This window comes from Didymella exigua (genome assembly GCF_010094145.1).
Source record: "Didymella exigua CBS 183.55 unplaced genomic scaffold M421scaffold_31, whole genome shotgun sequence".
Taxonomy (NCBI): Eukaryota; Fungi; Ascomycota; class Dothideomycetes; order Pleosporales; family Didymellaceae; genus Didymella; species Didymella exigua.
In genome coordinates this window covers 162187-184063 of record NW_022984805.1, presented here as the reverse complement: position 1 = coordinate 184063, position 21877 = coordinate 162187, and the positions used below count along the sequence as shown (strand labels likewise).

Sequence of the window (21877 nt, the reverse complement as noted above, 5' to 3'; positions counted from 1 at the left end):
GCTTTCTTTTATGCGATCTACGTCGCGTAGCAGCCTCGTTTGCCGCTCGAAGCTCTGCGATCTCCTTTTGCGCCAACACTAGCTTGTGCGCGATAATCGCTGCCCCCTTTGAGACCTTCTTAAAGGCCTCCACCATAGACGTTAGTGAGCTATCTATATGCTTCTAAATCCTTTCCTTAACAAGCGTCAATTGCGACCCTAGTTTAAGGGTATTACTTAGGGTTTGCAACTGCTAGGACTTAGTGTTAATAGGCAGTAGTGGTGATAGAGTACGCAACTGGACGTTAAGGGCTGTTATGACCTGTTCTAGGTTAAATAGGACTAATCTAGCGCCTTAAAACCCTCCTTAGATATTACTAGAAGTAATTGCTGCATTATAGGCGCGTATAAAGCATGGTAGGAACTCAAGTTTTGTGATGTAGGTGATCTAGTTGCGCATAAGATCTTCGGCTTGGCGCCCATACGCCTTCTTCAAAGGGGCAAAACATCCTACATCAAGAGGCTGCAGGAGGTGCGATGAGTGCAGAGGCATGCAGATAGTGATAATCTTGTTCTCCTTGCAGTACTGCTGGAAATCGAGCGAGTCGTGGCTCTCATGGCCGTCGATAATAAGGAGCCAATAAGCGCCTATAACCCTCCTCTTTGTATACTCATCAAAGTGCTTTAACCACTGCAGCCTAAGCTCATTTGTCGTCCAGCCGTTCTCAGAGACTGCAATAACCCAGTCCTAAGGCAGATTCTCCTCCTTATACCAGGCAGAGAGGTGATAGCGGCCCTTGAAGATGATGAAGGGTAGAATAGCCCACCCTGTTGCGTTGATGCCCTAGATAACCATTGTCCACTCCCTATTGCCTTACTGTATTACCTTTAGCCTTCCTCGTCTCTCTAAAGCTGTAACAACCGCCCCAGTCAATATCTAGCCTATCATAAAGCCTAACTTGTCAAAGTTATACGTGTCTTTATCCTAGATACTATACTTAGCTTTTATGTTGGCTACTAGGCGAAACTAGCCCTAGATAACCTTAGGATCCTCGCAGAGTGCTCTCTTGTAATCGTACTTGCGATTAAACTTCATTGTGAACTCAGGGCGGTGCATAACCCACGTACTGGGCCAGTTTAAGCCAACCTGGCCTAGATTGCGCTCTGCGCGTAAGGAATTGGCCATATCAGCTACAGCTGCAAGCCTGGGGGGGAATCCACGCGAGATAAGGTCAAGTATATGCTCAACAACTACGCCCTCCTCAGTCTTTGTCAGATTCCTTAATTTAGGCCAGCAATCTGCTTGTAGAGTCTGTCCTGCGTGTTGGCGGCTTAGTATTGTATAAGTGACTTTGTAGATAGCTGCAGCGCGTTGCAAGGAGAGTGTCGCGTCTTGTTTAAGAGCTTAAAGGGCAGTCTGTATCTGACGCTCATTAGAAGGCTCTATCTAGTGTTGTTGTTAAGGCATCACGTATAGAGGTAGAGTTGGTGGGGGCTTGGCAAAAGTGGTGCACGAACCTGTGTGGTGCACGAACCCGTGAGGTACGTTAATGCCTTAAAGGCCTTTTAGTAGTTAACCTTTATAAATATATTAAGGAACACGTCCCTAAAGGCTAGTAGGAAGCCTTCCTTATTAATATAGAAGATATGTTAGTATACTAAGTCTTAAACATGTTAGGAGTACTTACACTTTAATAGCAAGAAATAGACTATATTAAGTAGCTAGAGGATATACAATAATTAAGGTAGTATATAGAGAGTAAGGATTTAGTTCTCTAGGTAATAGTCCTTAAACTCCTAGTTAAGATAGCTCTTATAGCTGTCTAAGATAAGCAACCTATACACTCCTACCTAATATGTCTTTATATGCATGTTAAAGTACTTTAACTACTTAAGGCTAAGCATATTGTTTATCTAACTGTTCTTAGAGACTAAGAGCTTCTAATTGTAGGGTATATCTATCTCCTTATACTAGGCAGAGATGTGGACGCGTCCTTTGTAGATGATGAAAGGCGGGGTTGCATACCTAGCGGCGCAGATGCTCTGGATAACGGTAACCCACTCGCGATCACCTGGCTGAACAAGCTCTGGCCGAGCACGTCTCTCTAAGCCTGTTACAACCTTTAAAGACAAAGCAACGCCTATCTAGAACCTAGTTTTATTAAAGTTATGTATGTTATTGTTACAAACACTATACTTAACTTAAGTATCCTCTACTAGCTTAAACTACGCACTAATTATCTTAGGGTCTTCCTATAGTATCCTCTATCTATCCTTAGCTTAATTAAAGGCCATTTTAAGCTTATCTAAACGCATCACAAGCCTGCTAGCCTATAGTTTGCCAACAGGCTCTTCACTACGCACACTAAGTATCTTATTAGCCATATCTGCCACCTTACATAGCTAGGGCGCAAATCCTCACGAATTAAGGTTAAGTATATACTAGATAATTATCTACTCCTCTAGTATAGTAAGTTTCTAGCAATTAGCGTGTACGTCTAGTTGAAACGTAATATTATAAAGGTAATTAGAGACCTACTAATAAGGTATGTTCAACACTCTAGCAGCGCTGTAGATACTGCAAAATTAGCTAGCATAGAAGGCCTAGATAGTAAGGATAACTCTGCCTTCTCTAGTAGTATTCTAAAGTTGTTATTGTTAAGGCATGTTGTGTTAGGGTAAAAGGTGGTTGTGCTAAGAGAAAGTGGCCAGTTTGGTGATATGGCCGGCTCGGTGATAATCTACGTTAGTTACTTAGCTTTAGTATTTTCTAGAAGGTAGAACTTGCCTTGTATAATCTCTAGATCCTTACAGAGGGCTTGCTTGTAGTTGTACCTGCAATTAAACCTAATTTGGAGCTTAGAGCGGCGCTTAGCAAACGTAATAGGCTACTTTGTGCTAAGTGTCCATTTCTGTTGAGTGTTTAGGGGTGAGATGGATAACGTACTCTATCACCGAGCTGGTCATATCACTAAACTAGTCACTTAAAATCCCACCAAAAAACACAGAAACCATACCCCTGCATCTTAATAACTACTTAATAGAATCTTCTAAAAACTTCAGAATAGAGCTATATCTATACTAATAAGACTGTTTAAAAGTCTTAGAGTGCTTAGCCCTATATTGTAGATATTGTTTAGAAGATACTAAAATACAGGGGTAGATACAGGCTATCTTAACATCTATACTAGCTATTAGTCTAAGACTTTTAAATAGTTTTATTAGTATAGATACAGCTCTATTCTAAAGTTTTTAGAAGATTCTATTAAGTAGTTATTAAGATGCAGGGGTATAGTTTCTGTGTTTTTTGGTGGGATTTTAAGTAACTAGTTTAGTGATATGACCGGCTCGGTGATAGAGTACGTTAGAGGTAGTGTTAATAAACTCGGTGACCCACAGTCACCCACCCCTCGCCGACTGACTCCTGGGCTACTGATGACGCGAAATTCGCGATCATCTGCCTTGTAGGAGGTTTATGACGAGCAGTAAGCTCTTCTATATACTTCAAGCTCCTCTTCTTGTTGTGAGGTGAGCTTCTGCTGTGCAATTGCCCGCTCTTTACACGATCGCGTTTCGTGTCGGAATCTCCGCGTCAGCGTTGAGCGGACGACACCATGCTTTTTTGCCATTTCAGTCCACAGGATCTCTTTCCTTGTATTTATAAGTATTACAAGCTGCAAGAGCTTCTTCTAAAGTCATCGTGATGTTGAGTTGCGAAGTAAAGGTTATTTTGGTGGTTCGGCGCATTGCGGTGAGCCGCGCATTGTGCGCACGGACACGGTAGTCTAGGTGCTGCTTGTCGAGGCAGACGGGCATTTTGACCTTCCGTGCTGCATGTTCGGTACAATTACCTAGTACGAAGGATCAGATGCCACTGAGGCCTTCAACATGTGTGTCTTAGCGTATGCGCGCGAAGCGACAGGCCGCTTCCCCAATGCACGCGCTTATCCCAGCCATCTCAGTCAGATCGTGTAAACAGTGGGTACTCTAAGCCTCATTGGACTTCGGTGTTTAACAGCTTTACCTCGATACAAAGAGCTTCGCCGCAGATGACTGTCCTTGAGGACGACTTGAAAGGTGGCGGTGCTCGTCAGTAGGCACATAAAGTCAGCAGCTTTTGACTTCTGATGAAACAACAATTTGAAGCATGGCACTCGTTGCCAGACGAAAACTTACACTAGCTCTTGGAAGGGAGGATATCGAATGGCAAAAAAGCGCCATTACTCACACAACATCGCTTCGGTACCAGACTGCCGGTATCGAGGCCTGCTGCCGGCTTTGTGCGCCAACCAGTGAGACGGTCGGGCTCGTCCAGGCGTTGCTTGTGCCCGTTGGCGGAAGATGTGAAGAGCGCGCGAGCGTTTCTTTTGATGTGGGTGGTGATCGTTCCTTCCTCCCTCCACCGAGCGTCCACGCATGCTCTTCCACGTCCTCAAAACTTCTTCCCGCTTCCTCTCATGACCAGGCTCTTGTCATTTACATTCTTTTGCCCAGATTCGTAGCCCGGGCAGTGCCCGCGGTGAACGTTGCGTCACTGATTCGCTGAGGCGTCACCCAGCCAAACCCTATTAGCCCAAGGTACCGTGCAAGGCAACCTTCACCCTTCCAATCCCAGTCAGTGAAAATACCAAGAGGTCTCCAACATCGGCACGCTGTTGCAGGCTCTTCTAAGAATAGCCTACATGTGTCACCAAACTGATGTCGAGTAAGTCTAGATCCACGGTCGTAGCGGGCTTTGCTACGACCTTTGTTCTGCAGCACGTCTATCGATGGGAACGTCTCGTTTGGGCTCGGGAGTCTGCAGTGCGTCACTTTTTGCGCCGTCTTCGCTCCGGACACTCGGCAGATGATGGCATCGACAGCACATTCCCGTCCACGATGGCTCACGAATCTGCTCACGGCACGGCAAACGACTGCAGCCTTAGAATTGCAGGATGAAGGCGATGCGAAGCAGTATGTAGGTCTAAAAGTGTGTGTTGGGGAGCTACCTGAGTTCGACGGAATTTCAGCAACGGCAACATCCTCAACGCTCATCTGCGGTTTCACTCGACCTACCGCCAAGTCGATCAGCACGATTATCGATAAACGCCCTCAACACGATCCACTGCGGCGGCCGCAAGCGACGTATCTATGTGACGTTAGATTCTTGCGCGAATGTGGCGGCATTGTACACTTACATGGGGACATACAACTTCAGCTCTTTGTTTCGCAACTCTGCACGAACTTCGCTGATGAGCCGTTGGAATTCAGTCGCCGTGTAGTTGAGTTGCTGCGTCAAAGGCCAGAGGCTGAGTGACTCCAGGAGGTCGCCCATCATTGCAACAGTGTCCCTTCCTATACTGGCTTTGACCGGATCTGTCGAATATGTCAGCTGTTACACGTTATGTATAGTATACATGGCATCAAGGATAGTTGATGACAGGGCATCGCTTACCTGTTTCCCAGTCGCCAATCGGTAACTGTATCGCTTCGACCCGGACGTCTCCCAGTCTTGCATCAGCAAAAAGACTCTGCAGTCGGTTGCCAATCCTCGGATCGCGATTCATCCGGCTCATTGCTTCTGAATACTTCAACCACCATCTTCGGACCGCCGACTCATCTGTCAATCTCCCACTGCTCGATTGTATATTGAGATAGTACTCAACGATCTGGATCCAACCGTTCGGTCGCAGAAGCAATTTCATGTCTTGGATGTATGATGTCCATCTATTTCTCTTGATGCCTGCGCCGACGCAGCGAGAGTGAATGAGATCGTAAGCCCTGGCTTGGAAGATTTCTGGATCGTTGAGGCGGTCGTTGAGGTTATAACCACAGAGATTAAGATTTTCCGGCTGGTCGGCGATAAGCATAGGATATACATCCACGGCAGTAACCTCGCACTGTCAGCAGAGGTTGACACACATGTCCAGAGAACGTACCTCACAGTCCTCGTACTCCTCGGCACATTGAACCGACCAGTCGCCACCCCCATACCCACATTCCAAAATCCTCGTGGGATCTTTGATCCTCATGTGAAGAGAAAAGAGGGCATTGCCGAACAGTCTGAACAGTACATCGTGTTGAGCCGTTAGCCTGTCTTCCTCCAGCTCATCGCTGGCTACTGGGACGCAGTATATGCTATGGTCTATCGAGACCTTTTGGAATACCCGTCCGTGGATTGTGACACATTGGAAGTCTTCGTCCATCGTAGATCAGGTTTATCAAGGATGGAGTTCCCCCGAGAACCGGTGAGGCCAGATTCCCTGGAGAGGAGGGGGGGTGGTTCCACTCACTCCTGGATGCCGGCCAATCCCGACGTGGGTCTTCAGACGAAAACTCGAGCGAGGTTTCAGTGGGTGTCACCTTGGTGAGTACGATCAAAGGGTGTTTATTTTGCTTGTGCTGCGGCGACGATAGACCCCAGCGGCTATCGCGACTCAGAGTAAGCAGAGGTGCAACCTGGTACCGTTGTGAAAAGATGCTGAAGGCGGATCTTCTTCGTTTCGTTCTAACGGAGTCTGAAAACTAGGTACTTGACATCCAAATGAATGCGGGACTGTGCGACTTAGTCACTTGGTGGATGCCCAACCTGCTTTCAACCGACAGGCTTTTCGGCCTCATTGTACGCTGCGGCCGACTCCAAGACCAGTGTGGATCGGAAACGTCTAGTTGCCACTACCACGCCAGAACACTTGTTAGCTATGCCTGGTCTCGCGACCACATTCCGCGCAATTTTCACAAAAGCGACCGTCGGCCTGAGAAGGATAAGAGCTTTTAGCCTTTTACCATCCAGATTGTCCACACGAGGACGTCTGAGATTGCTGTGTCTGCACATTTATCTCTTGCGCGACCTTGACTTACGAGGCAAGTCTCGTAAGCCTCGTCAGGATGTCCAGCCACTCAGAGGCCTCAAGGACCCACGCTCCGGTTTGTCAACGGAAGCCAGCGATCAAGAACGCGAAAGGGATCTGCGCTGCAGCGTCACGTTTATTGAGTCTGTCCTATTGGACACGTGCCAGGTGGAAGATTTGACTGCATTAGAGCGAGCCCTGGCCTAACGTACGAAGCTGACGGTCTCGATCAAGATGCATTACTGCGATTGGCGAAGTGCGTGTCACCATTCATGGGCGACAGCTTTACCCTCACGCCTGTTCATTTGTGCAATCCCAAACATCAGGCTATCTCGAAACAGACCGAATGGCGGGAGCGTAGCGACGGCGTTGGTTCACGGCGGACGATCCCTCCAAAACTTTGCCATTTGTGATACCGCTGACATGGGCTTGGGATAGAATAAGCAGTCTGCTCAGAATTGCTTGACATTGCCCCGTTTAGGTACTTAATCACCCGCTCATTATCGATTACTTGCGCCTGTTGCCGAGCACAGTTACAGAGCGGTGCATTGCTGCAGGCTTTTTTGGCCCTTTGCAGCAAATTAATGTCAAAGGAGAGCAACAGAGCGAGAAGTACGACTGAGCAGTGCAGACACTGCATGGTCTCGTGAGCATCTACTCCTCATCAAGCGCCTCGTGGATCCCCCTCCGTCACACCGTAGCGGTGAAGCAGGGCGGCCCGAGCTGAGACTAGAGCATTTTATATGTACGACATCCCGGCGACCAACCTCAACGGCAGCACGCGTTTTTCGTATCGAACTCGGCCCTCGGTCTAGATTGAGCTTGCCGAGAGAACATTTCAAGAACACGAGGAGATATTGAATGGTGATCCTCGGATCAGAAATTACTATGGAACGACTGTTATGCTCTACACATTGACACGTTGGCGACCTAAGGGGATCACACAAAACTCTCAGCTGCTGCGGCCCCACATCGACAGGAAACTTTGTCAGCGTCAGAGCTGCACAGGTCTGAATTTGACAAACCACTTCTATAGGCGACCGGCAAGAAACCCACGCATGGCGTTTTCATGCTCGCTGCACGTTACCTGTCACGCATCCACTTCGACTCGCGGAATGAGACTAGGTAGAGACTTCTCACTAGGATGAAAATCTTCTAAGAAACAGTGCCTCGCAAGGCTGCTGCCCCCCCGAGATCACGTATGAAGCATGCAGTATGCGGCTTCGGGTGGCAAGCGTCCGCACTGGTACGCTACACCAGGGGCCATGCATAGTGACACCTGTCAAAGCTGCAGCATGTCTCCAGCCTTCATGCAGTGCTCGGTAGCACATATCGCATAAGCCTGCTTTCTACGCGAGCTACTCGTCGTGATATCGATCTGAATTGTGTGGAACAGCCTCGACAGTTTTCTTCGAAGCAGGTTCATTGCGAGAGAAAGTTTCGCGACCTAACAGAGCCTCTCAGGTCCCACGTCATTGTACATGGCAGCCTTGTCTGCGAACCAGCAACATAGCTGTTGTAAAGTCGTCCTTCGCCGTGCCTTACAGCTACCTCAACAAAATTCTCCTGGTCGTCTCATTCGCCGCACGCCCTCAGATCACTTCCGGCGTGCATCTTACACGCTTCTCGGTTCCTTCGCTCGGGAGCGTCGTCGCAAGTCTTGGTGTATACGGACGGACTGTATGTGCAGCTAAAGTGCATGTCTGAAGAGGTAGATCAAATTTTGAAGCACATGAGCACAGCAGTACGTCCCAGCCTCAACGATATTGGCATCTTATATCTCGCCTCATTTGCATTTTACTGGATATGCCAACTTTGAGAGTTTGGGGCCGGTGTGCCACCCTTGCGGCCTCACATATTCCACTCTGCTCTGGCAGACTCCGCACGTCTCACTGCGCCTGCTGCATTCATATCATGATCCGCGCTCTCGGCATATTGATGGACTGAAGACAGATGCGCAGCTTACCTGTGGTTCCCAGCTTGCGTGGTGTCACTCGAGACGAGACACAAGGATCCACGGCTCGATCAGTATAGCTGCATCCTAAAGAGTGGACCGATAAAAAGCGGTAGAGGCGGGGTCGCGGCAAAAGAGGATGATAGTGAGACAACAGAGACAAAGGAGACAAGTGTGGCTGAAGTGATGTTCGTGGATTTTACTGAGGTCGAAAAATCTGGTGGGCGACAACCACTTCTGATGAATCGCACCGCGGAGCGGCCCGACACCGAGATCTGACGAACGATGCACGCCTGGATTTTGAATTGGGATCTATGCTCCTCACTGTGAGCGACTCGCCACCCATTGCGCAAGGCCTTGTTGCCATTATTCGCAGCACCTCTCAGAGCCTACGGTAAGATAATATCAACTACCACGTCCAGCCTTCGATTTCTCCGTCTCGTGACTGTGACACGACGACTCATGAGCCGCAATTGCCTCGGGTTGCTACTTACTTTTGTACTTACTCGCTTCGTTGTGATCTTCCAAGGTGACTTGATGTTATAACTGATGATACCTAGTAGGAAAGTCGCTCTTGCGAAGTACCGTAAATCTTCGATACCGGTAGCTTTTCGCGACCGGTTTTATCCTCCAGTTGGCAGTGCCGTTCAAAAGGAACACCGGCACATCAAATATCGGCCGTGTGAACAACGAACAGAAGACACTGTCACTAAGACATCACTTTCATATGACAGCCCATATATGCGTGGCAGCACATGACAGCTCCAAGAACCTTCAACTGGCTCTCGCATTTTCACATGTCGGCAATGTGTGACGGCATCGCGCGGACTGCGGCTTCCCCGGACGCGTCACGTGGATCCCCACACATCAAAGTGCCGAGGCAGCTCGCACCTCGGAAGGCCGCGTGAACAAGATGAGTTCAAAACTGCGACTCTGGCTGCTTCCGCGTCCGTGATATACCTTCCTTCCCCCATACTCCCCCATCGTACCCCTTTTCCCGCCTATTCACGCACCTGCATATTTTGGGATCTTCGTTGATACCCATATCTGCTAGCAACCAACGTCATCCAGGTCTAGCTCTCCGCATTTGTCGCGGATCTCGAAGATCGAAGAGCGTCACATCCTCTCCTTTACTAAGAACACATTGGGCATCATGAGCAGTGTGCAAGAACTGCGGTACGAAGGCCAGACCGTTGTTGTCACCGGCGCTGGTGGTGGTCTGGGTCGCGAGTATGCGATCTTCTTCGCTAGCCGCGGCGCAAATGTCGTTGTCAACGACCTCGGTGCAAGCTTCAAGGGCGAGGGCGGCAACTCATCGGTAAGTCTGAACGTTCGTTTGCATTGGTAGATGTCGCGCCTCCCTTCCAAAGTCCGCCGGCCTGTCACATGCTCCACTACCAGACGCTCAGAAACACCCGCTAACCATCACCCAGGCCGCCGACAAAGTCGTCGAAGAGATCAAGTCCGCAGGCGGTAACGCGGTCGCCAACTACGACTCAGTCGAGAACGGTGACAGGATCATTCAAACGGCAATCGATGCCTTTGGACGCATCGATGTCCTGGTCAACAATGCCGGTATCCTGCGCGATATTAGCTTCAAGAACATGAAGCAGGCTGACTGGGACCTCATCTACAAGGTCCACGTCTTCGGTGCATACAAGTGCGCAAGAGCCGCGTGGCCGCACTTCAGGAAGCAGAAGTATGGCAGGCTCATCAGCACTGCTTCGGCGGCTGGTCTGTTCGGCTCTTTCGGCCAGACGAACTACTCTGGTAAGCCGGCTATGGTTTCAAAACGAGGAGTCTTGTACTAATGGGAACCGCAGCTGCCAAGCTCGCCCTTGTGGGATTCACTGAGACTCTTGCGAAGGAGGGTCTGAAGTACAACATCCTCTGCAACGTCATCGCCCCGGTCGCTGCCAGCCGAATGACCGAGACCGTCATGCCTCCCGATGTCCTTGCCAAGTTGAAGCCTGAATGGGTCGTCCCTCTCGTCGCCGTCCTTAGCCACAAGTCGAACACCAAGACCGGTGCCATCTTCGAAGCCGGTGCAGGTCACATTGCTGAGTTGCGCTGGGAGCGAGCGAACGGTGTTCACCTGAAGGCCGACGAGACTCTTACACCTGGTGCTGTTATTGCTAAGTGGAAGGATGTCGTTGATTTCTCGAAGGCTGAGCACCCACAGGGTCCTCTCAATGGCCTTGAGCTGCTTGAGGAGGCTTATAAACTTCCTGCCAACCCCAAGGGTGAGGAGCTCGACTTCTCAGGCAAGGTTGCAATTGTTACCGGTGGAGGTGCTGGTCTGGGTCGCATCTACGCGCTCCAGCTGGCCAAGCGTGGCGCAAAGGTTGTTATCAACGACCTCGTCAACCCTGACGATGTTGTTCAGGAGATCCAGAAGCTTGGCGGCCAGGCCGTTGGCAACAAGGCCGACGTTCAGAACGGCGAGGCCGTCGTCAAGACGGCCATTGACACCTGGGGTCGCGTCGACATCGTCATCAACAACGCCGGTATTCTTCGCGACAAGGCTTTCGCCAACATGACTGACGACCAGTGGGACATAATCCACAAGGTCCACCTATTCGGTACCTACTCAGTCACCAAAGCTGCGTGGCCATATATGCTCAAACAGAAGTACGGCCGCATCGTCAACACCACTTCCACTAGCGGTATCTACGGAAACTTTGGCCAGGCCAACTACGCCTCGGCCAAGAGCGGTATCCTCGGTTTCTCCAAGGCTCTTGCTCTTGAGGGCAAGAAGTACAACATCTTCGTCAACACCGTTGCTCCCAACGCCGGCACACAAATGACTCGCTCTATTTTGCCTGAGGAGGCTGTTCAGGCTCTCAAGCCCGACTACAACGCCCCTCTCGTCATCTTGCTTGTCTCTGACAAGGCTCCTGTGCCCACTGGCGGTCTCTACGAGATGGGCTCTGGCTGGTTTGCCGCTACTAGGTGGCAGCGATCCGGAGGTCACAATTTCCCCATTGATGTCAAGCTCACCCCCGAGGCAGTCGTCCAGAAGTGGGAGCGCATCACAAACTTCGACGATGGCCGTGCTGATCACCCCCATGACTCCGCTGACGGTCTCAAGCCGACCATGGCCAACATGGACAACACCAGCAAGAAGAGCGAGAAGGAGAAGAAGCCTTCCAAGAGCAACGAGGAGATCCTCAAGGCTCAGCAGACAGCTCTTGCTACCAAGTCGGAGGGCACTCCTTTCGAGTACACAGAGAGGGATGTCATCCTCTACAGTAAGCTCATTATCACTCACACTACGCTATATGTTCCTAACAGTCTGCAGACCTGGGTATCGGCGCCAAGCGTACTGACCTCCCCTTCGTCTACGAGGGCGACGAGAACTTCCAGGTCATTCCCACATTCGGAGTGATCCCTCCCTTCAACGCCGAAGCCCCTTTCTCCTTCGACGAGATCGTCCCCAACTTCGACCCGCGCATGCTCCTGCACGGCGAGCAGTTCCTCGAGATCCGAAAATTCCCCATCCCCACCGAAGCCAAGCTCATTGCGGTCCCCAAACTCGTCGAAGTCGTCGACAAGGGCGCTGCAGGACTTGTCGTTTACGGCTCCGTGACAAAGGACGCCAAAACAGGCGAGGAGATCTTCTACAACGAGTCCACAGTTTTCATTAGGGGTAGTGGAAACTTCGGCGGCCAGAAGAAGGGCGGCGACCGCGGCGCTGCGACCAAGGCGCACGCGCCGCCGCAGCGCGCGCCCGATGTTGTGGTTGAGGAGAAGACTACTGAAGAACAGGCAGCTATCTACCGTCTCTCGGGCGACCTCAACCCGCTGCACATTGACCCGCAGTTCAGCAAGGTTGGCGGCTTCGACACACCGATTCTGCACGGCTTGTGCTCATTTGGTATCTCGGGCAAGCACGTGCTGCAGACGTTTGGGCCGTTCAAGAACATCAAGGTCCGCTTTGCGGGTGTTGTTCTCCCCGGTCAGACACTGATTACCGAGATGTGGAAGACAGGGAATACGGTTGCGTTCCAGACCAAGGTCAAGGAGACTGGCAAGCTTGCCATCTCGGGCGCTGGTGCGGAGCTGCTCGGTGGTGGAAGCAAGTTGTAGTTGATATTTCAGCGTGTAATCAGGGGACCACGAGTGTTAATCTGGCGTTAGTGTTGTATATGTGCTCTTTTGAGCTAAGACAAGCACTTTACTTTGATCTTGGCACCCCGACAACTGCAGGCGCTCTGTCTGCGAGGCGAATCAAACTGCACCTCAACATCGTGTTGTCGTATGTGTTTAGCAGTCCCACCAGCGACCGTTTCCTCGCGTCAACGCGTGCCCCACCACCCCTCCATACCCTCGATTCTCAAACTACCCCCCACCAGCCTATGTGCTGCTGCTGCTACTACACTCAATTCCTCACCTCCAACAGACACCACCGGGGGGCCTCACGACTCGACCTCTGAAGCTCTCAAACAATAACCACCTGTACACTGTGACAACGCGTCCACACACCTCCTCACCACACCTATCGCAGCCAAGCGTCCTCCACCATGTCCTCGATCTCCCTCTCCGACCTGCAATATATATCGCGCGAAGCGCTCTCAAGTCAATTCCAAGCCACTCAAAGCCTACCTCCCAAGACGGCAATAATAGACGTGCGCGACAGCGACCATATCGGCGGGCACATTCGCGGGTCGACGTGGGTCCCGAGTTCACAGCTGGACTACAAGACGGCGGAGCTGGTGCGCGAGCTGCGAGACAAGGAGGTCGTGGTGTTTCATTGTGCGTTGAGTCAGCAGCGCGGGCCGAGTGCGGCGCTCAGGTATCTCCGCGAAAAGGCACGGCTGGATGGCGTGATGGCGCTTGAGAACAAGCGGGAGGTGAGGAAAGAGGGGCCTGCGGCAGGGGAGGAGAGTGGAGATGATAAGAGGGGGGGGAGGCAGAGAGTGTATGTGCTCAAGGGCGGGTTCACGGAGTGGCAGGAGAAGTATGGAGAGGATAAGACGTTTACGGAGGGGTATCAGAAGGATATCTGGGAGTTTGGATATTGAGATCAATAGTAGCCGTCTATGTGCGTAAAAGTTGGAAAATAAAGCGAGCACAGGCGGAGGTTGGGGTGAGGCGCGTGGGCGTAGAGGAGCTTGAGATACCCAGAATGAGCAGAATTTATATCAATACGCAAAGGCTATGTGGTCAATTGCAACTGTCATTGGGGTACAATCTCAGCTGTGCAGGAATATGAGGATCTGCACAGCCGCAATCAAGTGTGCAATCCAAGAGCACGGAGATAAATACATGTCGAAGGGATTCAAATCTGCCCGAAAACTGCCAGTTGTGTTTGGAGATCCAAGTGGCTCACCACATCCCGGCGCACCGACTGTTCTTCAGACGGGATATGCATCGCCAATGCCTACCCGGCAAGCGCCATAATCCTCGCCAACACCTCATCATCACTTGGCCCGTCACCTTTGACCTTCTCATACGCCGGCGCCAAAATCGCCTTCTCGATTTCGGTGTACTTGCCCTCGCAAACGAATATGACCTCACCATGCCTCTTCTTGTCGACGAACAGATAGGCTGCACTGCGCGCAACGACGTCTGTGGACTGCGCGTCATAGTTCACCGCTTTCAGCAAATTGCCCAGGTCAGGCAGGACTTGTGTTGCTGTCCAGCTGGGCGCGAGGATGTTGACGCGGATAGGCACGTTGGAGGCCGAGAGGAGCACAGAGAGACCGCGGCCGAAGCCCAGGACGCCGGATTTCGCTGTCGCTATGCGCTGTCAGCTAAGTTCTCTCATCGAGCTTGGTTGGAGCGTACAGTAGTCGATAGCACGCACGGAGTGCAAGCCCGTGCTCGATCCCATAAGCACAATGCTTCCACCTTCTTTCTGCGTCTTCATGTAGTGCACGGCCAGAGTCGCGGTGTTGATCACGCTGCTCAGGTTTACGTCCAGAGTTGCTGTGTTCGGCTGGATCAGCTCGCCTTCGGCGTCAGACTCGAGCGCAAGGTAGTTTGCGCGCGGCCCAATACCTGCGTTTGCGAAGACGAAGTCAATGCGACCATGTGCGGCAATCGCGGACTTGAAGAGTTTCGTGAGTGATGTCCATTGGCTGACATCAGTCTCGATGTACACGAAAGGCCCGGTCTTGGGCGGGGCGTTGATGTCTGCGCTGATCACGGTTGCGCCTAGGGATCCGAGGAGTTCGACTGTTGCGAGACCGATGCCTGAGGAGCCGCCTGTAATTTTGGTTAGTCTTGTTGCAATTGGGAGGGAAGCAGGAGGGCTGTGGTCTGAGTTACCTGTGATTATGACAACTTTGCCTTCAAACTTCGATCTCGAGAGGTCGGCGTCTGTGATCTGGAAGTCTGACATGATGGGTAGCTGTCTGTTAGGTATAGAAGACGAGATCTCAAGTTTCCAGCTTCACAAGAATAGGGACGCTCTACAGACACAACAGCATCTCGGTTCACTTGTGGATCCGGGGCTACTGCCGCTGCCCCGTCAACACCACGCTACCTTTGCACGCATATTGCTATGCACACGCGTAACCAGGAAGAACGGCTGAGATACCACTACACATACCTACAGGGTCCAGGGGCGGAGCCAGGAGCCCAATCACACCATGATGGGTCCGGTGGTGGTGCCCGCGAAGCTTCGTACCTCTGAAATCGTGCTCCATTTGGGAGTCCCGAAAGAGTAAGCTCAAGCTTTTGTGAAATTGCCGACCGTTAGAGGATCTGATCCGACCAGATTATGACGGGAAGATGGTTCGGTCGTTTCTCCAGACCTAATACATGATGGCGTATACTCGGCCCTTAAAGGCTCTGGAAGAAGATCCGATGCTTCACACGAGCAACTTCTCCGAAGTCTGTTGAAAACACATTTAGGGGCCGAGTAGAGGTACGGCAAGAGGATCCATATATCTTTTCTTTCAGTTACCGATGCAGTCAAATTTGATCAGCATGATGATCCCGCTTCTACGCTCTGACGGAATGCAGATGCCAGAGCTCCCATGCAACTCGACAACCGTGCGATGGGGGGAAAGGAGCTCAACGGTTTTTCAACCGTTATTGCGGATAGTGCCGTGAAGCCGCCGATGAACCTACCGGTAGCGTGACGCTTGGGCCCGAGTCTAACGGAATGCAAGCTGACATGACAATCGATCGACACTATCACGGCTCAACACCTACCTGTGTGCTCAAGCCAACACGCACGTTTCGAGTTCGAGATGCCTAGCCTTATACAGCGAACTTGGACGCACAGTCGGATCGCACGAGCGCTTCTGCCATTTGCAATCCCTGTATACATTGAACTGCGTCTTGAGCATGTGCATTTCCACCTGCCGAACTTCATGAATGCAACGTTCAGTAATGCAGCGGATTGTACCTCCACATATGCATAATCTGTGTAAGGCCGCATAAAAGCACTCGGGCTACGCAATGAATGCTCAACGCGGTTCCCGCTGACCTAGAACAAACCTGTTCAAGCTCGATGCTGCTTGATAGCTAGCATGACTCCGCACCACGAATCACGAAGTTCTGCAACCGAGCATCAAAAACCGTTACAGAAGTCGGACCTATGGAACTGCCGAACCACTGATCGAGTTTGTCTGGAGTTTTTTTGCCTGTTCCGCCATTCCCCGGCATGAACGGTCCGATGCACACCAAGAGAACGTTTCCCTCATCTAGGATCATTAAGCATTAAAGGAATCCGAGAGGAACATCAAGCAACAGAAGCAAAGTGCCACTGAATCCTTTCTTCGTTGTTGGATTGTCTTCCACTCTCGGACTCTCGCGAGAATACGAGCTTGTGATATTTCTCTGAACGCATAAAGGTCTGACAGCAGTGGCTCGCCAAGTCATAACTTTTGCTTGCTGCGCGATGAGTACAGTCGCCGTATCCGGAGATGGTGTGGCACTTTTATACGCGGCAATTATCCTGCTATTGCTGACCTGGATCACTGTATCGATTCGTTTGGGTGTCCGGGTGTGGAGGAAAGTGCTCGGAATGGACGACTACCTGATGTTGGTCGGACTCGTATGTCACGAACTCTATCCCAATCATGGCTGCAGCACTTCAATTGATACAAGCAGGTCTTGTTCTCGGTAACGGCGTGTCTATGCATAGTGTCCTGCTTCTATGGCTCTGGCCAGAAAGCTAAGGACTTGAAGCCTCTGACGATTTCGAAGGGAATAAAGGTTCATCACTCCTTTCCCATCTGCTCCAGTAGACTTGCTGACGCCTGAAGACCTTTTATATTGCAGAGTACTTCTACGTCGTCAGCGCCGCAATGATAAAATGCAGCATCTCCGTCACCCTTCTACGCATTGCCTCCAGACAGTGCCGCTACAATTGGTCCATCTATGCCATCATGGGCTTACAATGGATCGCGACGATCGTCTTCATTGCCAGCATAGCCAGTATCTGTTGGTTTCTCTCCACTACGTTGTTTTGATGATGCAGCTGACAAGAAGCAGGCAAGCCGATCCAGACACTCTGGGGCGAAGCAAAAGGCACCTGCAACCTGCGGCTGAACAGCAACGCGTCTTTCTTCTTCAGCGCAATCGAGATCCTGACCGATTGGTCTCTCGCCATCTTGCCCGCAATTATGCTCTGGAAAGTGCAGATGAAAGGCACTGTCAAGAGCTCTGTAGCCGTCATCCTCGCTCTCGCCTCAGTGTAAGAGACTACCACTCCCTCGTTGCAGAAGAATCACTAACAGAATCCAGTGCGAGCTGCGCCACGATCGTCCGCCTGAGATATCTCGCACTGTACTCTGATCCCGGAGAATTCATGTATAGCACGGGCAAGATCGGCTTCTGGTCGTTGATGGAAGAAGGAATTGGCATAGTGGCTGGCAGCCTCCCCGCATTGCGGCCACTATTATCGCTGCGTGTGGGGTTCAGCTCTAGCATGAACACGCCCGCGGGAGGGATATCGGGGCCTCCGGAATCGCTGAGCTATAACAGACACGACAGAAAGCGCTCGGGGGTGATGATGATGGATACATTTCAGACGTTTGGGGATGGTGCGGACAGAGAGGATGAGCACGATGATGGGGATAGTCAGAAGAACATCGTCAAGGAGACGAAGTATAGCGTCACGAGCACCAAGGTCGCAATTAGTGAGGAAGAGAGGATTAGGGGTCAGGCGTTGGGTGGGAGCAGGCGTTGAAAGCGTAGTGTATGTGTGATGAATTCGAAGCAGTGAAGGGTTGCCCTGTAGCGTGAGGCATTCGTTCATGCCTTCTTAATGATTGAGCCTTCTTAATGATTGAGCAGGCTCCGCATATCTGGCAGACCAGCCGGGGGACTGATTCGGCATGCTTGATCAGGGTCATGGACCAACAGGCGCAGACAATTCCAAAGCCACCAGGATTAAAGAGCGCCAGTAATTCATCCGTCCTCAGTACACCACTCCGCAACAGTGACCGAGGGGCGTGGTTGGTGAGCGGGGGCATCGCGACCAAATCTTTGGCAGAAGCCAGCAGTTCCCACCGAAACTCTGTCGATCTACATTAAGACAGCCTGACTTTGACAGTACAAAGGAATACGACGCAATGCGAAGTGATGTTGGGGGAACCAAACTGTTAACTAGTACAAGCCTTCTTACTATTTACATCTTCGCTTCGTAATTTTCTCTATGGATTTTGAGTAGTACCAGTGTGGGTACCACGCTCAGCATACACCCATTGGCCCTCAGGGGATGGCTCCTCAAGTGGCTCCCAGCTGTGGCGCGTTAGCTCTAGGTTCAAGGGCTACCAATCGTGCGCACTTACACCTTGGACTTGATCATCTCCTCCACCAATGTGTGCTCGGCCTCAGCAACCTGGATGACCTCCTCAATCAGACCAGCACCGATCTTGTTCTCCAAGTCAGAGATGCTATTCACGAGATTAGTATTTCCTCGTCGCTCATTGGTCGTGATCACCTACGCCTCGATTGTGTACCGCGGCTCAGGCGCGAAGGTAACGGGCGAGACAGTGCGCTCAGGCTTGTAGTCGACGTCGCCCTTTAGGGCCTTGATGTGCTTCCTGCGCTCCTTTTGCGACTTGATGCCCTCAGGGAAGGATTGCGGAACCTCGCCGTCCCACTCGGCTTTCCGGTTCTGGCCGTAGTCGACATTTTGGAGCTTGGGCGCGACAACAGTAACACCGGCATCGCTGCGAATGGTGTGGAAGTGCTCTGGATCCTCGGCGACCTGCGAGCTAATCATTTCCTGCCATGCGTCCCAGCCCTTGGGCTTCGACTCCTCGATGATCTTCAGGCGGTGGCGGGTAAGCGCCTCGGTCGACTGGCGGTAGACGGAGGACTCGGGAATCTGCTGGAGCTTGGTGAGGGTGCCGTGGTAGTGGTGGAGCAGTGTCGAGCGCGGCGACGGGTGTGTAGCGAGGCCTGTGAGGCCAGTGGGGGCGCCGGCCTCGAGGAACTGGCCGGGCTTGACGGCGGCGAAGAGTCTGGAAGCTGCCCTCATGGTTGCGGGGGTTGTGGACGGCGATGCGTGGCGCAATTGGTGTCGGAGACGGTGATGGCGTCAATCGTCGAAGTTCACGCTCCACAGGCTTGGCGCGCGGGAGCTTGGGCTCGACAGGGGCATGCATCTATCTATCTTGGGGACCGTGGCATCTCACCCCTCCACCGTGACTTTCTGAGAGGCGGTTTCTCGACATCTCGGTGTTTCCTTCTTCTTTCATCTGCACGGTCGCGACTCCGAGAACATACCTATCACGCGCCCTCGCACCCATCGACCCCCGCTGCGCCGGAGCAGCAAGCCGCCGTCGCAATGCGCTCCATATTCTATTCGCTCTTGTCGCTGGCGACGATTGCCTCCACACTCGCACGGTCAGACGATGCAGCGGCAGCAGTAAAGAGGGCTGATGCGGATGAAGATTGGGAAGAGAAGACGCCCGATACAATCTTCAACGGCCAGACAGTGCCACCTTTGCCAGTGCTTGACATCAAGACTCTCGACAAGGCGATTGGAAAAGGCAACTGGTATGCCTGATACCGCTCATGGCTTGTGACTCTCGCTGACATATCGAAAGGCTCGTAGAGTTCTTCTCGCCCTCATGTCCACACTGCAGACAGTTCGCGCCCACATACCAGACCGCCTACGAGTTCTACTACACATCCAAGCCGATCGACGCCAAAGGCGAACCCGAGGGCGACTCCCTCAACTCCTTCAAGCGATTTTACGACTTCAACTTCGCCAAGGTCGACTGCATAGCCTCCGCCGACCTGTGCGCCGCCAACAACGTCATGAGCTACCCTTCGATGATCTATTTCCGCGATGGAACCGAGGTTCAGAGACAAAGAGGTTCGAAGGATATGAAGGAACTGAGCACCTGGGTCGAACAGCTGCTTGAGACGATTCGTCCTGGATCACGCAAGGAGGGCGGACCCAAGCTGCCCAAGGCTGGTGACAAAGCTGTTGAAGTTGGCCCGGATACCGAGGAGGTTGTGAAGGAGCAGGAGAAGGAGGACGTCAAGGTCAAGGAAGCTGTTAGCTCCAAGCTCGAGAGCTTGAAGAACGTGCCCACCAAAGTGGACTCTCCAGCTGCTACACCCACAAGGGCCACCCCTGCTAAGGCTGTCTCGACTTTCAACCCGTCCGGTATCTCTGAGCCTCTTACCGCGGAGAAGTTCCAGACTGTCATCACCAATACCCTCGATCCCTGGTTCGTCAAGTTCTACGCGCCTTGGTGCCACCACTGCCAGGCTCTTAAGCCAAACTGGGACAATATGGCGCGCCAGATGAAGGGCAAGCTCAACATCGGTGAGGTCGACTGCGATGTTGAGAAGAGACTCTGCAAGGATGCCAAGGTCAAAGGATATCCTACCATGCTCTTCTTCCGCGGTGGCGAGCGCATCGAGTACGAAGGCCTTCGCGGCCTGGGCGACTTGCTCGACTACGCCAACAAAGCGACCTCAGTAGGCGCCGGTGTTGAAGAGGTTGATGCCGCAAGCTTCAAGGCTCTTGAGGAGAAAGAGGAGGTCATCTTCGTCTACTTCTTCGACCACGCCACTACATCCGAAGACTTCATGGCACTCGAGCGCCTCACTCTAAGCCTGGTTGGCAAGGCCAAGATCGTGAAGACCAACGACAAGGCCATGTCAGAACGCTTCAAGATCTCCACCTGGCCTCGCCTCATGGTCTCCCGTGACGGCAAGCCCACCTACTACCCTCCTATCACGCCAAAGGAAATGCGCGATACCCGTCAAGTGTTAACCTGGATGAAGTCCGTTTGGCTTCCGCTCGTCCCCGAGCTCACTTCCTCTAACGCCAAGGATATCATGGATGGCAAGATCGTAGTCCTTGGCATCCTCAGCCGCGCCCGTTCCGATGAGTTCATTTTGTCCAAGCGCGAGATGAAGACCGCTGCGATTGAGTGGATCGACAAGCAGGACGCACTTTTCCAGCTTGAGCGCCAGGAGCTGCGCCAGTCGAAGCAACTTCGCATTGAGGAGGCCGAAGACAGAGAGGACGACCGCGCTCTGAGGAATGCCAAGGGTATTCGCATCAACATGGACGCAATCGAGCGCCCGCGTGTTGGATTTGCATGGGTCGATGGCGTTTTCTGGGAGCGTTGGGTCAAGACCACTTACGGTGTCGATGTTAAGGAGGGCGAGAGGGTCATCATCAACGATGAAGACGTAAGCATTCCGATCACTACGAGTTTCACGCGCATACTAACAGATATCAGAACCGCCGCTTCTGGGATACTACTATCTCCGGCGAGCCCATTCGACCGTCGCGCACCTCGATCCTGGAAACTATTGGCAAAGTGACCCAGAACCCACCCCAGATTCGGGCAAAATCCACAACCGGCCGCGTCTCGGGCTTCTTCCTCAGCCTTAACAGCTTCGCCTGGCACCACCCTGTCTTGGCCATTTTCGGCACCATTGGCTTGATTCTCACAGCACTGCTCGCAGGCAAGAAGTTGAGGAGACGTGGAAACGCCGGCTACTTCCAGCTTGGTGAGAAGGATGGACTCCTTGGTGGTATCAGCAGCGGCAACGGCGGAGCGAAGCACGACTAGACGGCTGGTTTCGATGCGGCGTTGGAGGGAGGGTTTGATGTACTACACGCCGGGATGCATTTTGCGCGGCGTTATGGTTGAAATTTTGATACCTGGGCTGG

At 52.0% G+C, this 21877-nt stretch overlaps 8 protein-coding genes across 8 annotated transcripts; 4 read left to right on the top strand and 4 right to left on the bottom strand.

Annotated features, from left to right (window-relative positions):
* Positions 1 to 4382: 4382 nt before the first annotated feature.
* M421DRAFT_424022 (uncharacterized protein) lies at positions 4383 to 5095 on the bottom strand. The gene has a single exon (XM_033593623.1). It carries the CDS (start codon positions 5011 to 5013, stop codon positions 4456 to 4458), a length of 558 nt encoding a protein of 185 aa, XP_033445472.1. The 5' UTR covers positions 5014 to 5095; the 3' UTR covers positions 4383 to 4455.
* Positions 5096 to 5152: 57 nt separating this feature from the next.
* M421DRAFT_400284 (uncharacterized protein) lies at positions 5153 to 6494 on the bottom strand (the record flags this gene model as incomplete). The annotated part of the gene is made up of 3 exons (XM_033590195.1): positions 5898 to 6494; positions 5414 to 5852; positions 5153 to 5334 (listed from the first exon to the last, which is right to left on the bottom strand). The coding sequence occupies exons 1-3, from the start codon at positions 6162 to 6164 to the stop codon at positions 5153 to 5155; spliced, it is 888 nt and encodes a 295-aa protein (XP_033445471.1). The 5' UTR covers positions 6165 to 6494.
* A 3422-nt stretch (positions 6495 to 9916) lies between these two features.
* Positions 9917 to 12852, top strand: M421DRAFT_70470 (peroxisomal multifunctional enzyme type 2; the record flags this gene model as incomplete). Its single annotated transcript, XM_033596710.1, has 4 exons — positions 9917 to 10081; positions 10197 to 10533; positions 10587 to 12014; positions 12065 to 12852. 4 exons carry the CDS (start codon positions 9917 to 9919, stop codon positions 12850 to 12852), a joined length of 2718 nt encoding a protein of 905 aa, XP_033445470.1.
* A 434-nt stretch (positions 12853 to 13286) lies between these two features.
* M421DRAFT_70534 (Rhodanese-like protein) lies at positions 13287 to 13787 on the top strand (the record flags this gene model as incomplete). Its single annotated transcript, XM_033596716.1, has 2 exons — positions 13287 to 13589; positions 13629 to 13787. 2 exons carry the CDS (start codon positions 13287 to 13289, stop codon positions 13785 to 13787), a joined length of 462 nt encoding a protein of 153 aa, XP_033445469.1.
* Positions 13788 to 14146: 359 nt separating this feature from the next.
* Positions 14147 to 15109, bottom strand: M421DRAFT_70377 (NAD(P)-binding protein; the record flags this gene model as incomplete). Its single annotated transcript, XM_033596702.1, has 3 exons — positions 14147 to 14505; positions 14554 to 14973; positions 15037 to 15109. The coding sequence occupies 3 exons, from the start codon at positions 15107 to 15109 to the stop codon at positions 14147 to 14149; spliced, it is 852 nt and encodes a 283-aa protein (XP_033445468.1).
* A 1095-nt stretch (positions 15110 to 16204) lies between these two features.
* Positions 16205 to 17998, top strand: M421DRAFT_424012 (uncharacterized protein). Its single transcript, XM_033593622.1, has 5 exons — positions 16205 to 16774; positions 16831 to 16935; positions 16986 to 17163; positions 17215 to 17416; positions 17467 to 17998. Exons 1-5 carry the CDS (start codon positions 16619 to 16621, stop codon positions 17909 to 17911), a joined length of 1086 nt encoding a protein of 361 aa, XP_033445467.1. The 5' UTR covers positions 16205 to 16618; the 3' UTR covers positions 17912 to 17998.
* Positions 17999 to 18311: 313 nt separating this feature from the next.
* On the bottom strand, positions 18312 to 19301 carry M421DRAFT_424011 (NADH-ubiquinone oxidoreductase 29.9 kd subunit precursor). The gene is made up of 3 exons (XM_033593621.1): positions 18672 to 19301; positions 18516 to 18620; positions 18312 to 18465 (listed from the first exon to the last, which is right to left on the bottom strand). The coding sequence occupies exons 1-3, from the start codon at positions 19208 to 19210 to the stop codon at positions 18378 to 18380; spliced, it is 732 nt and encodes a 243-aa protein (XP_033445466.1). The 5' UTR covers positions 19211 to 19301; the 3' UTR covers positions 18312 to 18377.
* A 218-nt stretch (positions 19302 to 19519) lies between these two features.
* M421DRAFT_70542 (thioredoxin-like protein) lies at positions 19520 to 21776 on the top strand (the record flags this gene model as incomplete). The annotated part of the gene is made up of 3 exons (XM_033596717.1): positions 19520 to 19731; positions 19782 to 21390; positions 21441 to 21776. 3 exons carry the CDS (start codon positions 19520 to 19522, stop codon positions 21774 to 21776), a joined length of 2157 nt encoding a protein of 718 aa, XP_033445465.1.
* Positions 21777 to 21877: the final 101 nt, after the last annotated feature.